Source organism: Bombus affinis, chromosome 16 (genome assembly GCF_024516045.1).
Source record: "Bombus affinis isolate iyBomAffi1 chromosome 16, iyBomAffi1.2, whole genome shotgun sequence".
Lineage (NCBI taxonomy): Eukaryota > Metazoa > Arthropoda > Insecta > Hymenoptera > Apidae > Bombus > Bombus affinis.
Genome location: NC_066359.1, coordinates 4,676,604 through 4,691,625, shown reverse-complemented (window position 1 = coordinate 4,691,625; position 15,022 = coordinate 4,676,604). Strand labels below are relative to the sequence as shown.

At 38.5% G+C, this 15,022-nt stretch overlaps 1 protein-coding gene across 4 annotated transcripts in view; it reads right to left on the bottom strand.

Annotated features, from left to right (window-relative positions):
• LOC126925730 (adenylate cyclase type 6) overlaps positions 1-15,022 on the bottom strand; it is a 98,426-nt gene that overhangs the window by 43,579 nt on the left and 39,825 nt on the right. For all 4 annotated transcript variants that reach the window (XM_050741610.1, XM_050741608.1, XM_050741612.1 and 1 more), the window contains 2 exons: positions 13,570-13,783; positions 11,769-12,079 (listed from right to left, as the gene is read on the bottom strand). In XM_050741610.1, the coding sequence (XP_050597567.1) occupies positions 11,769-12,079; positions 13,570-13,783 (525 nt within the window). The remainder of the gene's footprint in view (positions 1-11,768; positions 12,080-13,569; positions 13,784-15,022) is intronic.

Genomic DNA, 15,022 nt, shown 5'->3' with positions numbered 1-15,022 from the left:
AGCCATTCAACTTTTATCTGAAACATTTCCCGATATAATCGATAGCGTCGAAAATATTTCCACTTAAACTCTTAGGTGACTCACCCTATATGCGTAACGTACGTACGTATCGCTTTCATCGTTTTTTCCATGACTAATTTGAATGACAAAAGACACGAGAAACATTTTGACTTTTCGCAGCTCGGTACTTCAGAGCATAGGACACAAAGTGCCATTTAATGTCACGCTTATCCTGTGTCTTTAGTCTGTGCTAGAAATCGGCGTTTTGCTCGGTTACCGACCGAGTACACTATTAGTTGGATCTAACCTAACCCCAACCTAACCTCAACCTAACCTTAATCCGTTAAAGGCGATAGTAGAAAAATTACTAGACGTATACGTACTTGTGCTATTAGCAAAAAACAGTATTTTACTTGCTTTTCCAAAGTTTCGTAATTTCGACCCACCAAAATGAATCTGAATGACGCAAGTGAGGAATTTTTGGCTCGTTGGTAGCGACATTTTTCTAGTTGCTCGTTGGACGATGACGACAACGATAAGAATGACATTCAAAGATTCATCTACCCAAATTACTCGCCTAATTGGACAATTTCATACAATTTTATGTTATTAAATAAGAAAGTAGTCAGAAATCCTGCAACACGTCGAGGTATTAATTATTTTCGTGAGTCACATTTTCCAGGGCAGTGGAAACAGTTGGTCAGTGAAGCCAGGGTGAACGCACCCTCGAAATTCCCTAGTATAAAAGTTGGTTGGGTTCCATACGACCCGAGTCTATTATTAACGTGAAACTTTCATAGTGTGTCGTGATGCCGAGGCGTGTTTTCGCGCGTATCTCGATCTAACGCGCATCGATTGCGGCGTTTCGGTTAATAATCGCGTCGTTACCGCGACTACCTCTTGTTCCTCGGTTCCTCGAACCGGCTGCCTCCTTCAAATTCCCGTGTTGCCGGTGTCACGCGACTTTTCCCGAAAATTGCACCGTAATTTGCCGCACACTTCGACAACTTGCAAGTGGGTGTTCTTGCCAACGCTTTTGCCAACTGTTGCCAAATAAAACGACGGTTCGCCACACGATCACCGCGGCTTTTCAGCTCAGCGTTTAATTCATCGCTAACGTTCGTCGTTAAAACTGAGGCTCGCTATTTTACTGTTTTTTCAGGCTTTGCGTCGTCGACTCTCGACCCAGGCAACAAATGAATACTTTTAATTAATTTAATTTAATTTCACCGAACAGAAATTAATTCCCCCTAAATCCTTAAGTCAATCTTCGAAGTATTTCGAAGAAGTTTTCCGTGAAATGTTTGAAAATAGATGGAAGTGTTTTTGTGCAACCGTATTGCACCGATCGAAGGAAAAAAGGTAGACGATTAAAGAATCCATCGAAGAGACTGTTTCCTCGCGCGTTGATAGAACTAGAGGATGCATTCTGTGCTTTCAGTGTAATAAAAGCTAAATAAATTGGCTAGAAGAGGATGGGCATTGAGTAAGCAAGGGGACTTGATGGATGAAGATACCAAGCTCGAAAGAAATCCAATAACAACGAACTGTTTCCACGAGATTTCCTAGTAGAGTCCGTGTCAGCTTTATGCTTTCGCGTCATCGATCTGTTTTTCTTATCTCTTATCAGTGGCCGCATATGTTGCCAGCGCGATCGTGTGTAATAGAGCGGCAAATCGACGAGAACATTCTCCGATAGTTTTACTATTTTCCTATTGCTAATCGTTCGATAATTTTCATGGGCAAATAATTTTCAGCTAACAGGTAGAATATTTCAGCGTATGGAGTAACGCGTGAAACGACAAATTTTGCAGCTATCGAATCTTTGAAATAATGCTGATATATTGGGGAATTTGGAGACGTCCAAGTTCAAAATTATTGGGAGGAAATTGGTCACTTAGAAATTTCGAAATGTAATTTATAATGAAGAGTAATTATTAATTAAATGAAGTCTTGTTTCGAAAAATTGTAAGAAAATATTGGCACGTCCTGAAAGATCTATATTTATTGAATGATATAGGTGGCATTTTGTTCCACGAATTTTATCCATTTTTCACGCAACTCGAGTGTTTCGTGCTTCTAGGAACCTCTCAGTTTTTTTGGTGAGAAACTTTGCAATACGATCTTTCAAGGCGACCAAATTCGCTAAAAATCGGAACCAACTTGCCGGGTAACGCAGTATTCCCTTCTTTGAAATTATATCCGAGTTGTTTGGGCAGGAAAGCGCGTCTCAAGTTTCTTGAATAAATTAATTAACTGGTAGGTTGTCTTAATCTGGAAGCTCTTATTGTCTGGCGAGATAAACAGCGTAGTTAATTTGCAGCGTCAGGAAAATAATAAGCTGGATCGTGAAACCGGGAAACAAGAGCGAAGAGGATCAAAAGAAGATCCTCGTAGATCGAAAAGGCTATCTATCTTCCAGAAACTCCTGTTCACCACGACAGGAGCTCATCTCGTGTTATCCGTAATGAAAACAGGAAGCCTGGAAAATTGTTTAAAAGGAAACGGTTCCCTCTTGATCTCCTATTCAATTTCAGTTTCATAGGAATAGTAAAAATTTGATAAATTCCATAGACCCAATGCGCGAAGTAAGTTTCACAAAAGATCTGACGCGTATCGAAGCTGAAGCACGCGCGTAAGTTAAAGTTGAGAAGGGTCCATGGAAAAATACCTAGTCAGAAGAAAAATGGAGGTTCAAAAATCAGCAAAGAAGAGGGAAGCTAGTAAATTTAATAGATGCAATCCCTAAAGTGAATTTCACAAAAGATCTGACGTGCAACCAAGCTGAAACACATACGTAAGTTAGAGTTAAAAAGGGTCTATGAAAAGTACCGAGTCACGAGAAAAATCCCAAACTTCCCCACAAGCTAAAGGCAAATTTCTAAGGAAGAGAAAGATAGACAAACCTAACCTCTAAATCCTATTTGGGTTACCTTCGAAAGTAACTGTTTTACACAAAAGGAGAAGAAGAGTTTCGCGATGTCTAGACTCAAAGAATAGGAGTTTGGTAAATTTAACACACACATTCCCTAAATTAAGTTCTGCAAGAGACTCGGTGTGCATCGAAGCTGAAATAGACACGTAAGTTAGACTTAACAAAATAGCAGGTCGTAAGAAAAATCCCAAACTTCCCCACAAGCTAAAGCCAAATTTCTAAGGAAGAGAAAGATAGACAAAACCTAACCTCTAAATCGGATCTGGCTTACCTTCGAAAGCGACTGTTTTACACAAAAGGGGAAGAAGAGTTTTCCGATGTCTAGGTTCAAAGAGGAGGGATTAGGTAACTTTGATTCGCATATTCCTCAAACTAAGTTCTGCAAGAAATTCGATGTACACCGGAATCGGGACAGCACGTGCAAATGCACCGCTGTCCAGAACCTGAAGTTCAGCTTTATTAGGGTGAGGCAGCGTCTTCTGTGAGCCGTGTTCAGCGTCCTTTGAGCGAGCGACGGTTCAATTCCAACGACTTCCAGTGGTTGCTGATACTCTTCAAAGCAGTGCCAGACGTGTTAACATGGAACACCACGAAGCTACTGACAAAAGGAATTTATCCTTAGAGGATCAAGTGAGAATTTGTAGATGTGTTTCTAGATACGGTCCAACGGCATACGCTGTGTATTTAAAAGAAGTCCGATAACACCACAACTATGATCCGCTTTTAGCATCCTCCACACATTTTACGTTGGAACAGCGCAGATTTACAGTTGGCGTTACATTTTCCTGTAAAACTGCAAACAGCTGTGTACGTAAACCATGTACAAGTTCTGCGGTTTTTTCAGCTTAATACTCCATCTATGGCTGTCAGGAAGTTTCCATTAGTCCACGCATCTCTAAAACTTACTAAGCTGCATCCAGCGTATTTGTAAATACACCAATTCACTCGTCCATCTACTCCACATCTTTTCCGTATCTTCGTTTAAACCGCATGTGTTTAAGAGACGTGTGAGAAAATCTAATGTACCTAATTCGTCTCTATTTCTGCATAATCTGTCGTTTGCTATGAATCGTTGAATATTTGTCCACTTATATCCGTCTTTGCCTATAGCAAAGAATGTTACCTGTATAATGCACACGAATGAATAAATAAAACAAAAATTCTGGGATATTCCCTGGAATTGAATAAACAGGATGATGATAATGGGAGTTAATAAGCTTCTCTATTATGGTTTCCACCTATGATAACAGTAGACGGATATTGCTATAGTATACAAAATACAAACGGAGGAAATATTTCAAAGGAACAAATTTTATCTACTTTACGAAGTTGAATTTGAAATCGAAAGCGACACTTTGTTGAGGAAAATTCGTTTCATTTTCTATGTAATTATCACAATCGTAATACTAAAGTGGCTAATTGTATGCTGACGGTAATAATTAGCAGTTTTCGTGATAGCTGACTTTTTTTATGAGCCAGCAACTGCTATTTGAGTTTGAATGAAATTAATGTGTGGATGTCAGGAATTCTAATTCTGCTCGATGATATTAATCCTTCCACAAGTAAATGTCTTTTAAACAGTGCAAAAATGTTAAGTATTAATAAAAACACATTTTCTATTCTGCATCTAATTGCAAGGAAGATTAAAATTTCGACTAGAAATTTATATAATAAATAATATATTTAATCAGTTAATAACATTTTAAAGTAGAATTTTAGTTATGAGCAACATACTGGCAATGACCTGCGATTAGGTGCAGCTGAGATTTCTTATTTAACACTTTACCGATCGATAGCGTATTAATCGGCTTTTTGTCGCCGACAATCTTTCTCATTATTTGAGCAATAATTTGTTATTTAGTACTAAGGTACCTTGCTCAGTTGAGTCAGTCGCGTTGCTTTGTAAGCTCCCACAGTTTTATACCAATTTGAAAAACTTATCGTTCGCGATGAACGAAAAGAATGGTATTGGAGAGTCTAAACGGAAACAGAGCCAGCGCCAGGCAGAATCTGCATCTGAGCTGCAGGTCGGATGTGCATATGCTGTTGAACCGCTAGCGGTCGGTGAAGTGTTAAGTTTAGATTCAAATTCTTTTATCGGTTCTACATGGAAAATGGGAGGAACGTAGCAGATAGGGAATTTCGCATATTCTGATAAAATTTACGGGGTTGAGAATGGCCAGATCAATGTTTCCCTAGGTTTTACCAATAAAGTTTGCCCTCCTCAAACTTCACTCGTATCGATATTTTCGATATAGTATGCTTCCGGATTTCAGCAACGAGAGCGAAAGCTAATTGACCGAGAGCATCGGCCAATTTCGAAAATTGCCTGAGGCTTGCCATTCGAATACACTAAATTTTCACCGCACGGAAAACCATCCTTTACCTCCGATCAATTTTTCATCTATTTTATTGAACAGTGCAATTTTTAGCGAAAGACCATCAACGTCTACGTCTTTCTATCCCATTTACTTAGGTAGATGAAAGTACTGAGAATGAAAACGTATGTTCTCAACTTTTAATATTTCCATTTTTATAATGTAATATTCTGGAATTCTGACATATCTGACTGCCACAGTATTTGCAAATTTGATTGCTTTCAGTTTTAGAAGTATTTTTTGACTTTGGTATTCAATTTTTGTAATGTTTCTGGAATTTTTATAACTTTATATTATTCAATTTAGGATATTTTATAATATTCCCACCTTTTAACATATCTGGCTGCCACAGTGTTTGCAAATTTTATCGTTTTCAATTTTAGAAGTATTTTTTGACTTTGGTATTCAATTTTTTCAATGTTTCTAGAATTTTTATAACTTTATATTATTCAATTTAGGATATTTTATAATATTCCCACCTTTTAACATATCTGGCTGCCACAGTATTTGCAAATTTGATTACTTTCTGTTTTAGAAGTATTTTTTGACTTTGGTATTCAATTATTTTAATGTTTCTGGAATTTTTATAACTTTATATTATTCAATTTAGGTAATTTTATAATATTTCCACCTTTTAACATATCTGGCTGCCACAGTATTTGCAAATTTTATTACTTTCTGTTTTAGAAGTATTTCTGGATTTTGGCATTCAATTTTTTCAATGTTCCTAGAATTTTTATAACTTTATATTATTCAATTTAGGATATTTTATAATATTTCCACCTTTTAACATATCTGGCTGCCACAGTATTTGCAAATTTTATTACTTTCTTTTTTAGAAGTATTTTTTGACTTTGGTATTCAATTTTTTTAATGTTTCTGGAATTTTTATAACTTTATATTATTCAATTTAGGATATTTTATAACATTTCCACCTTTTAACATATCTGGCTGCCACAGTATTTGCAAATTTTATTGCTTTCAATATTAGAAGTATTTTTTGACTTTGGCATTCAATTTTTTCAATGTTCCTAGAATTTTTATAACTTTATATTATTCAATTTAGGGAATTTTATAATATTTCCACCTTTTAACATATCTGACTGTCACAGTATTTGCAAATTTTATTACTTTCTGTTTTAGAAGTATTTTTTGACTTTGGTATTCAATTATTTTAATGTTTCTGGAATTTTTATAACTTTATATTATTCAATTTAGGATATTTTATAATATTCCCACCTTTTAACATATCTGACTGCCACAGTGTTTGCAAATTTTATTGCTTTCTGTTTTAGAAGTATTTTTTGACTTTGGTATTCAATTTTTGTAATGTTTCTGGAATTTTTATAACTTTATATTATTCAATTTAGGATATTTTATAATATTCCCACCTTTTAACATATCTGACTGCCACAGTATTTGCAAATTTGATTACTTTCTGTTTTAGAAGTATTTTTTGACTTTGGTATTCAATTTTTTCAATGTTTCTGGAATTTTTATAACTTTATATTATTCAATTTAGGATATTTTATAATATTCCCACCTTTTAACATATCTGACTGTCACAGTATTTGCAAATTTTATTACTTTCTGTTTTAGAAGTATTTTTTGACTTTGGTATTCAATTATTTTAATGTTTCTGGAATTTTTATAACTTTATATTATTCAATTTAGGATATTTTATAATATTCCCACCTTTTAACATATCTGACTGCCACAGTATTTGCAAATTTGATTACTTTCTGTTTTAGAAGTATTTTTTGACTTTGGTATTCAATTTTTTTAATGTTTCTGGAATTTTTATAACTTTATATTATTCAATTTAGGATATTTTATAATATTCCCACCTTTTAACATATCTGACTGCCACAGTATTTGCAAATTTGATTACTTTCTGTTTTAGAAGTATTTTTTGACTTTGGTATTCAATTTTTTTAATGTTTCTGGAATTTTTATAACTTTATATTATTCAATTTAGGATATTTTATAATATTCCCACCTTTTAACATATCTGACTGTCACAGCATTTGCAAATTTTATTACTTTCTGTTTTAGAAGTATTTTTTGACTTTGGTATTCAATTTTTTTAATGTTTCTGGAATTTTTATAACTTTATATTATTCAATTTAGGATATTTTATAATATTCCCACCTTTTAACATATCTGGCTGCCACAGTATTTGCAAATTTGATTGCTTCCAGCTTTAAAATACTTCAGAAATATATTTCAATATTTCTAAAATCACATTGACATTGATTTTTATTAATATACCCATTTTTATTAATATCTCCAGATTTCAATATGCTACTTCGTTCGATGCTAACAAAATTGCAACGTCTTCGATTTTATCGATATCCGACATTTCAATATCTCCGGCTACTGCAATACTTCCACGAATTTTCTTATTTCCAATTTCATCGATATTCCGGAAAATGCCTGCTTCGATACTTGCAACTTTTTCCAAATATTTCAAAAATTTCTCAACATCTCCGAAGACTCAGTTCTAATTACCAGCACCGAAAGTAAAAAGAATTGCACGGATGTGAAAATACAAAAGACCAAAAATTTTATACGCCTTTTGCCCATTTCTTCTATCGTTTTATTCAATCGCGAGAAAACCTGTGAAAAAGGGACAAGTGGAGTGAAATTCACAACGGCGGAGGCAAAGCTTAAGGCAACGAAAGTGCAATAGCTCGAACGTTCAAAGATTTGCCGAGGCTTTTTCGTAAGACGAGAGTCTCGACAATTTGGCAAATTGCAGCGAACGCGTGAAAAGAAAGGGCGAGGAAAAGGCGATTTCCCACCGCGTCAGCGATACAATAATTTTGTTTCCAGATGAAAACTACATGGCAACTCCAATCGCCGGAAGAAACCTTTCACCTAACGACAAATATTTCGTCGCGATCGAACCTCCTTCTGTATTTTCACCCACTTGCTTCATTTTCCCTCTTTGTTTTATAGAAACTCGTGGCTAGAACCAATAAGCCTATCAGCATGATTTATCATAGTTGAGCGTAATTTATCATCCAAGAAAGAAGGTCGAAGAGCGGGAAAATTGTCCACTTCCGTTGGATAAAGTTGGCAATGTCGGAAGAAAAGTTGAAACTTTTCCACTTGAAGTGGTCGTAAGTTGGAAATGAATGCACGAAATGCAAAAGCAAGCCAACGTGATAGATAAATAAATTTATAGAAACGTTCTGACGTTTCTTTCATTATTCGTTCAAAATCCAAGTAAAATTGCAACATGTTTGGAATATCAGTTTGTTTGAGTGAAGTTAAAAGTTAGGACAGAAGGGGAACGAATAAAGCTGATAAGCTTTTATATTTCAAACTGTGGATAATGATGAAAAGCACAAAAAAAAAAATATGTGAAACTCTGGTCTAATTAATAAAAATAACACGAAGCAGGGATTTTGTTACGGTGCAGGTAGCTTGGAATTTGCGGTGTTGCAATTTTCCTTCGTTATATAAAATTACTAAGCGAGTAGATAATAACATTATTTTCTCTTGTGATTTAATTAGACAGAAAAATCACAGCGCTGGAACCATCTATTCTATGTCTTAAAATCTACTCTCAGTAGACTTTCCCTCGTATTATCGACGTGGCGTTAAAACATAACGCTCCATGTTGCAACGATTGAACACGAGTTTAAAAAATCAAGAGAAGCGTATCTCGAGTAGAAAGAGTGGCGGGTATACTAATATTAGGTCTAGTAAAAGAGTACTTGGATTTTTCGATAATGTGAAATTAAATCAAATTAAATGAAATTTCACTAAATTTCCTCCTCGAAATAATTCCCTCGCTGTCTTCTTTCCTCCTTTATTTAATAAGAGATTATTAACTAGTGAAGGGTCGATACTTGGCCAAAAATTTCTACCAACTTTATGCCTGTCGTGATCGTAACGTTCCCTATTCCCTACACTGAATCCATTTACTACGTTCGCTTCAATATTTGCCCATAAACCCGAGCCATTTTTCCATAAAGAAAACACGTCCAAACGTTTGCTTCGTCTTCGAAAACTTCTCAACTTTTTTACACTCCGCATGTATATACATATATGTATGTAAATTCTATAGAATTCAAACTACCCGCCAACCGATATTTTTACTTTTGCTCTGTTTTATCGGCAGTCGTTTTGCGAATAGATTAGATCACGAGAGAAGATCGATAATTTAGGATTCTCGATTTTCTACGATTTTACAGAATCGATCGTCGATATACATATATGTAATAACGTAAATCCTTCGGGTAAATCAGACGATCGATTCTATAAAATCGAGCTTATTTTGGGAATAATGAAATTAAATACAGTAAGAGTTAATGAGAAATCAACTACAAATTTTATATATATATATAAATTAAATAAATAAAGTAAATTATATATATAATGACAGAATCCTCAATCACTTAGTTGCCAAGCAAAATTGAGAATTCGCAACGATCGTTTCGAGCGAATATCGCGTAGAACTGCGGCTACTATGTTCGTGAGAATTCGTAGCTTTTCTCCTGTAATCAAAGAAATGGAATCTCACAAGAAACTTATTTCGATCGCTAAGCGTTAAAACGTATAGTTTTAGTGTTCGAGTGTTTCGTACGTTTGCAAATATCAGGTGGATTGTTACGATTTCGAATTTCCTATAAAACCTTCGAACTCTCCGCGTAAAAATCCGCGCTCTAACAAGTCCGAGTCTGTCGATCCGCTTCCGGTCTAATTCATTCGACAGCGAAGAACATTCCGAGAGAATCGGAAAATCTAACGCGATGATTCATTGCATTTCGTTATATTTGAAGAATGGTGAGAATGAACGTTTTCCAGCAACTGTCTGATGGGATTCAAAAGTGTAGTAGTTAACGCATGCAATTTACATGCTTAATATTATACCGAAGAGGAAGTATTATACGAAGAAGATCGGATGAAAATCCTCGCGCACCTGGGTCAACGTTCTTTTACGAAAGCTTTTAATCTTCGTTGTAATGGGTTGAAAGTTGCTTGTAAAAACTACCTAAGTAGTCTAAGGGAGAAATGGGAGAAATGAAACTTTGTCGCGCTTCGACTCGTTGCGATATTTTTCCCATTAAACGTGCAAGTCGAATGCGTAGAAAATTCGCCACTCGCAGCTTTTCGTATTATCACGATGGATATTGTTATATTATGTCAACGTTCGTTTGACGTGTGGAGGATAGGTTAGTGTGGAGTATTAGATAGTAACGAAGCAGATATTACTTGCAACCGATCGTCGCGTATTGTACTTTCGAGCTATCGCGGGGAGACGCGGTCGCGAGAATACGCGTCAACGGGAGTCGTAAATTCCCGTTACGATTGCAATAATCGACACCACGAATAGTTCGATCTCCTGATTTCGGTTAGGATAATAGGGGTGATTCAGTTAGTATAACACTGTGGTTCACAGAGTTAAAGTATATATTTCCAACACTTAGTCTACACGATTAAATAGATATAAATTTATACGATGTATAACGTTCGACTCGTCAGAAGGAACTGCTAGTCTTTCGATGATTCCTTTGTTTCATTTTGAAGACGACCCCCACTATGCTCGAGTCACGCCACCGTTCGCGCCTATGATCACGTATGTCCGTTCTTGTGTGGGAAACGTAACGGACAAAATTCGACGTTTCGAGAGCTCGCTGCTTGGCAACAACTATGCGCTCGTCGATACATTGTATATGATCCGGCAGTCAGATAAGACGATCTGCCTGCGACACTGTAGGGCCGCGAGCGACGGTTAGAAAATATAGCCTGTGGTAAGCCTCGTGGCGTACCAAAATTCTTCAGGACAAAGGGATTGCCTGAAGACGCATGTTAATACAATATCGTGAAAGTGAAAGGCTATATTGGGTGCTTAGGTTTATCGAGGGTCGGAATGACGTTGCGCAGGCCGTTGGCTGTCCGGTCGCGAGGGCTGGAATGTAGATGTTTTAGGCGACGTAACACGTATATTTAAAATGAGTAAATAAATACGCTCGTACGAAGTCCTTGAGATACTCGTCAATATCGATAATCCGCAACTAATCGCCTTGATCATTTATAATCGTCAAAGTCGCTCGCGATCGCGTCCGTGTATTTATACTAGTTGGGGGAGAGCCGGAACATTTGAATTCGCCGTTGTCCGACGGTTGCGCGTAGCGGCGACATTGTTTTGCCCCGGGTTAATTGTTTTTACATAACACATAATTTAACGGTCTTGAGAAACCGAGGCAAAACCACAACCTGATTAAAAATGTCCGTTGACTCATGTGCCGCTACAGACGATCTTCTTAAGAGATAAAAATATGCGACAACGGGGTCACGAGCCAGAAACTCGTCAGGGGAATCCCAATCACCAATATCGCGTCCCAATTTGCCGCGATTCTTTTTGCCCGATAGAAGCGTTAGCCAGGCGCATGTAAAATAGCAATTGAACGGGATTTACAAGGCTACAGAATGTCACTCACGTGTTCCATCATGGCAGGATATTGCGAAGGGTAGAGGACGAATGCTCCGATCAGATGCGCCAGCGAGAAAATGAAACCAGCGATGCACGCGTGCCGCAGCCTTATGGGCAGAAGTGCGTACGCCATGTAAATGAAGAAGCACACAGCCCACACTGCAGCCAAAGGACCTCCGCTACGATGTTCCTTTGATCCGAGCGCCAGATGTACATTCAAAGCCACTTGCACAGCTAGTAGAGTCACCAGGACTATTCCACTCACGCCGGCTAACCAGATTTCATTCATCCCAGGCCTGGATATCGCTGCTACCAAGGCTGCAATTTAAGGAAACTCGACAAGTCGCTAGAACTCCAGAGGGCAGTTAGTCTGTGCGGTGTATGCAACGTTTAGCCGCTTGTGCTACCATTTAATTAACCGTTTGAGTCGCAAGCAGCAAGATCGCGCTGTTTAGATTTTGTGTGTTTTGAAAAAGTGCCAGTACATTTGATGAACGCTGCAGACAACTCACGGTATTTTGTATTTCATTGTAATCTTCTTAACACTTTACCGACCGATAGCCGATTAATCGGTTGCTTGTTGCCAACGCTTACCGACCGATAGCCGATTAATCGGTTGCTTTTCGCCGACGCTTAGCGACCGATAGCCTATTAATCGGCTTTCTAACCCAAGTACCACGAGCATAGCTCGACGTTGTATTGAGTTGGCAACCAAGTGATCGCGGATTTTGTCATTAGGTGGCAATGAGAAAATCCGCAATCACTTAGTTGCCTCAGCGATTAAACTGATCTGATAAATACAAAGCGATTGGGACGACTGCGAGGATTTTGTCAGGACGCGTAGCACGGTATTTTCATCGTAACTGGTCGTCGCTATGTTCCTCGTGATCGATGGGGTCGTCTACCATGCTGAGATCTCTGCAAGAGGCTGTTCCGTTTGATATACCGCGTAGGACGACGCGACGAGTATACTCGTCAGAAACAGCTCACTGGTTAAGAGCTTTTCCCGTATGAGGCACGAGTACGTGTCGCGGATAAGTTTTCCGATGAAGTTAGCGGTGGCCGTTTCGCTCGCGTTGAAACTTTGCGAGCGGGAACAGCCGCTGTCAGAGACGAAGGGTTGCGAAAGTAGATGGAAAAAAACTTGCTCGTGGAGAACCGCTTTGAAAATCTGATGCGCCGCTCGACCTTTGATGTCAGCGACGCTGCACACGTGCTTCGTACGACTATTACGACGCACGTACGCGCTGTCGTAAGAGGACGCGATGGCATTCTGATATTTTTGTACTTTTTTCTCTCCCACCTTTTCTCGCAAGCCTCTTTGGTTCTGTTGTCTTTTTGCTGAAACTATGCGCGCATTACACACGGGCATAACGTTTGCCGTGGAAATTTTAATTAACATTGAGGCGGCGCAAGTGGGTCAACCGAAGTTGAAACGAAAGCGACGGAAAACGTGGAAAACGATCTAGTTGATCCTTCGGATAAAATTCAGGCTGTATCGTTCGTTTCGAAGAAAATTGCTGCCCTGCGGCGACGGTTGCAGAGATCTCACGCTTTCGTTCGCACCAGCGGAATCTATTTTCGTACGATCTATGTGAAATGTGAGTCGTATTTGGACAACGACAATTTGGCAGTGAAATTTGACCAAGTTGAATTTCGAGATTTTATTTGCGCGTTGTGTTTGGATTTTGTTTCTGAAGAAGTCCTCGCACGGCTGGCCAATCTCTCGTGCGAAAGATTTGTCCAGTAATTTGGTGGTAAACTCTTGGTGGATTTTGTACCCTGTCTCTTAGTTTTCTGATACTTACCAGCATAAATTGCGACGCAGACGACCAGCGTCACTGCTAGCGACAGGTTTTCTGGCCTCTCTAAAGTGGCAAGGAATTGTTGGCTGTCTTCTACAACGAGTCTCAACATCAGAAGCATACCCAGGGCAAACGCCAGCCCCGCTAGTAAGCCGAGAACGTGTGTCATGTTGCTTTGGTTCATCCTGAGAAAGTAGCGTTGATACAGCATTTCCACCTAAAAAGTAAAAGGAAACAGGAACAAGTAATCTTCTTTCAACGTTTCTTAAGCATTTACCTGACATATTTACTTCCTGAAAAGTTTAGAAACTAGAAGCAACCTTTCCTACCGAAAATTTTTCAAAGATTGTTTATAATCTTCTATAGCTAATATTACATATTATATTGTAATATCTTAGACAAATGGCCTAAGAAATATCGCGTGAACCATAAACAATATTGTGGGAAGATCCAAGTGCCGCTAGGCGAAAGGACTTGGCAGTTTTATCGAGTGGTCGTTACCTGAAGAGTCGAGTGGGGGAGTGATGAGTTGTGAGTAGTCGTGAATGGAGAGTCGAGTCGTGAATTGAGAGTCGAGTTTCGTAGTCGTAAGTTGAGTAGTTGTGAATTGGGTAGTCGTGAGTTGAGAGTCAAGCTGAGTAGTTGCGAGTTAAGTAGTTTTGAGTTGAGTAGTCGTCAGTTGAGAGTCGAACTGAGTAGTCGTGAGTTAAGTAGTCTTGAGTTGAGTAGTCTTGAGTCGAGTAGTCTTGAGTTGAGTAGTCGTGAGTTGAGAGACGAGCTGAGTAGTCTTGAGTTGAGTAGTCGTGAGTTGAAAGTCGAGCTGAGTAGTCGTAAGTTGAGAGTAGAGTGAGAGTAGTCGAGAGTTAAGAGTCGAGTTGCACGTGTCACTCGTGTTCAATAATTTTCACATAATCCGAGCTGTCCTTATGCCGCGTACGGAAAATCGGCACGGGCTTCCCGGACAACGTCTACTCCGCAAGCGTTGCAATACTTCGCCGCGTTTGCGACAGACGTTGCTTCGAGTGAACCTCCTAATTTAGCTGTTCGTTCGGAAAGTATTTCACGCGAAGATATGCATCCCTCTATGGCCAGGAAAATGTTCCCAGTTGGACGATCGTTCGCGAGAGTTCGAAAGCTTGCGAAGCATCGAAGCGTGAGACGATCGATTTATTCGATCGAGATGGAATCGAGTTCTGGCTGGAGTTCGACAAAAAAAAAAGGCCGGACAGGATTAAAGAATTACTTGGAACCGTTGACTGAATTAGAGATGCGTGAAATCAAAGGAAGCACGGAAGTATCGAGAGTGGGAGAAGCTGGGCGGCGAGCCATTGAAAGGCGAATTAAACCAGTGGAACGCCGCGCCATTGTCGTTTCTCCTTTTCCATTTTCTTTGTTTCATTCGCTTGCCTCGCCGTTAATCCCGCGGTATTGCTTTTTATATTTTATTTCTTCTTTC